The 3,154-nt window shown below is 32.7% G+C and overlaps 1 protein-coding gene across 1 annotated transcript; it reads left to right on the forward strand.

Moving 5' to 3' along the window:
- Positions 1-19: 19 nt before the first annotated feature.
- Positions 20-775, forward strand: TRIADDRAFT_62739 (uncharacterized protein; the record flags this gene model as incomplete). The annotated part of the gene is made up of 4 exons (XM_002118688.1): positions 20-119; positions 171-235; positions 450-617; positions 722-775. The coding sequence occupies 4 exons, from the start codon at positions 20-22 to the stop codon at positions 773-775; spliced, it is 387 nt and encodes a 128-aa protein (XP_002118724.1).
- Between the last annotated feature and the right edge of the window lie 2,379 nt (positions 776-3,154).

The raw sequence follows: 3,154 nt of genomic DNA on the forward strand, positions 1-3,154 counted from the left end.
AACCGATAATCTGCTTGACATGGCAATTCGTAATGGCATCGCTAAATTGGAACACAAGAATAAATATAACATTTTGGAGGAGAAGTTCAATAAATCTGCTTCCGCTACCTGTTCTCTAAGTATCTTATGTCTCTGCATTAACATCTGTATTTGTACCTTTAAAAATCTAGGGAGTGATGATTTGAGTGAGATGTCAACAATTTGTAATGCCATTCGAAACAGTTTTACTAATATGGTAAGTAGATGGCATGAGTAGTAAATTGTCTATTCTTGTTAATAATTATAATAAGCGTTATAGACATACTAAGAGAATTACAGACATCTTTTCTACTATAGAAGACGAGGTGGCTTTACTTTAAACTTCACTTTATCAGTTATACTAGAATAAATCAGTTTTATCATGAATAATTTACTAGCTTTAATCACGATGCATTGGGATTACTCCGTAGGTCCAAAGTTTAAACGAATTTCAAAAATTAATCAATACATTGGGCAATAAACTACTTGAAATAAATGGAATTGCAGTGCAACAGGAGAAGGATTACTATGAATATTATTCTTACAAGTTAAACAATATTATTCACGAATTGTATAGGCCTTTAATTGCATTTACGAAGGTTAGCATCCATAATTATTTAATTCCGTGATTGCAGACTAGCATTATAATATTAATGTACTTCTTATGGCATCAATCTAATCTACTGAAAAAATGCCTTTCTAGGCCACAGACCAAAAACAAAAAATGGTATGGTTCGATTACCATAGAAGAAACTAAAACTATAGTCATTAAAACATTAATTACAAATAATATTTATTAAATGTAATAAGCTTTCAATAAATTTTTTGTAACCTTTAAAATAATGCGATTTTAATTTGCTTAAAATAAAGCGTGTTAGAGGGCCATGGCTGATGATGAATCGGTGCATAAGGTTTTCAGTATTCACTCTTATACCAAGTGCTAAGAGCCGGGATTGACAGCTTATAGGCCTGTGCATGTGATGACGAAGAGTATACGGACATGGACTCCTTAGGCATTTCGCAATAATGATACGAGGGGATATTAGAAAGAAAGATATTTATTGTAGAGAATAACAAGGTACAGCGTGGTAGTTACTGGTAGATCAGCATGTAAGCTGTCGTGAAGTAATGTGTGTAGATACTAACCCTAAAACGTGCAACTGAATAAATGTGTAGCAGAAATCATCAGTATTCATAGTTTTAGAGTGAGAGAAAAAGATTGTAGAATTAGATACATCATATACCATAAACAGCCTACATGATAGTAAATGATTGTAGGAAATAGCAAAGAATGTAGTTGCTATAAATAACTAAATATGACAAGCTATATTTGAGCATAGTTGAAATAGACTGTAGAGGTATCTATATTCGGAACGTAACAAAATGTCTACATTTAAGAACATGCCTAAGAACTACCGTGAAAATAAATACACTACAGTGCCCAAATCTTGAAGTTTATGTGTTTCAACGCTATTACAGAAATCTATTTCAGTATCTTAGACCTTAAGATCTTTAAACTACGAACCTAACTTAGTAGCAGTGAGATTGTTACAGATGTACCTGTGCCATTATTATTGTAAGCTAAAGGCTCTTATGAAATCTGAAGACTAAAAAGATTCTAAATTAAATAGCAATTTTTAATTATTTTGTTACGAATTACCTTTTCGAACGGGTCATAAACGCTGTTGTCACGACGACTCGTGTCCCCAACTGGCTTAGGCGACTTATTATAGTTGAACTAACTCTCGACTGCACAAATAAGCTGCCAACGGGTAACAGGTCTAAGGACTTTACTTTATTGAGATAAATCCTAGTAAGAGAATCTACTAAAAAGCACTTTAGAAAACTCCTAGCAATAATGATCAAGTGGATCTAAAAATGATTAAAATGGAACTGAATAGTAAATTTAGTGCTCGAGTTTATATAATCTCGTCCTCCACCGATGGTGCATATGTTAGTATCCTAGACATAGCGACTTGCACTTGCTAAATTTGTATTTGTAAGTGTAAGGGAGTGGCTGTAAGTCTGTAGTTTTGGTCTGCACAGAATCAGCGATATCAAGAATGTTCTAATGTAGCGTATATTAGCAAAAGGAAAATGGAGAGTTTATAGCGGGTATAAGAGGGCAGTTAGGAATAGCCTCAAGAGGGAAGACATAATGCCTTAGTATTAGCAATAGCATTCCAGTAATGTAGGACTGATGAGAGAAGTAAGTCTGCGAACTAGCAGCAGTATCTACATTGAATGAAAATAAAATAACTTTTCAGTTTATGACAGCTGAATGGAGCTCATAGATATCAGTATTAATATCTGTCTCTATNTTTGTCATCAGCATCGCCGCTATACAGCAGAAAACTAGATCTTAGTGCAAGGTTTCTAAATATTTGTTAAACATAAATAAATAACAACAGATCTACTTACGTGGAGCTGATATATGTGGACGTCGACAATATCGTTTGTAAAGGAAATGAAGTAAGAATATTAGCAGTAGAGAAATTACTGTTGCAGCAATTGGCGCGAATATATGATCATTATTTGCGAAGCCATCTGGAGAATTGCTGCCATGATAGTTTAACGTAGTATTACTTAAACTGTTGTTAACATAAAGTTCATCCCTAAGTGACGCTAAAATATTAAAAACAAAGCTAGTTATGACATGTCTATAAAGAACACGTTCTTATGTTCAACGCTGAAATGGAATGTAAGGAATTTAGTAATTTTTTAAAACTAATGAAGTAGGTATTGCTGCATAATATATCAAAGTAATTTTCTTCACATCGGTAGTAAGTATTTCCATCTCATGAATTAAAATTATATACAGCAATTATTAAATTTCAGCCTTCAATTATGACCGATATACTATACGATATAGTACATTATAGCTCTGTGGCAGGAACTGTGGTCAATATCTTGTCTTATTTGGAGTAAAGTTATGTTTTAAATAAATCTCAGTTTCTAACGCAAGTTTAAGTGGCAGCTAAAATGAACACAAACTATAAATTTATGTTTTTATACCGATTTAAATTCAATCTTGAATTGCAAATACTGTTATGTTTGCTCATTTAGCGTGTAAATAGTGATAATAATGGTTTATATTGCCGTTGGCAATTTCATATTAAGCTATTAAAAGTATCTT

Source organism: Trichoplax adhaerens, genomic scaffold, assembly GCF_000150275.1.
Source record: "Trichoplax adhaerens TRIADscaffold_563 genomic scaffold, whole genome shotgun sequence".
Classification (NCBI taxonomy): Eukaryota; Metazoa; Placozoa; class Uniplacotomia; order Trichoplacea; family Trichoplacidae; genus Trichoplax; species Trichoplax adhaerens.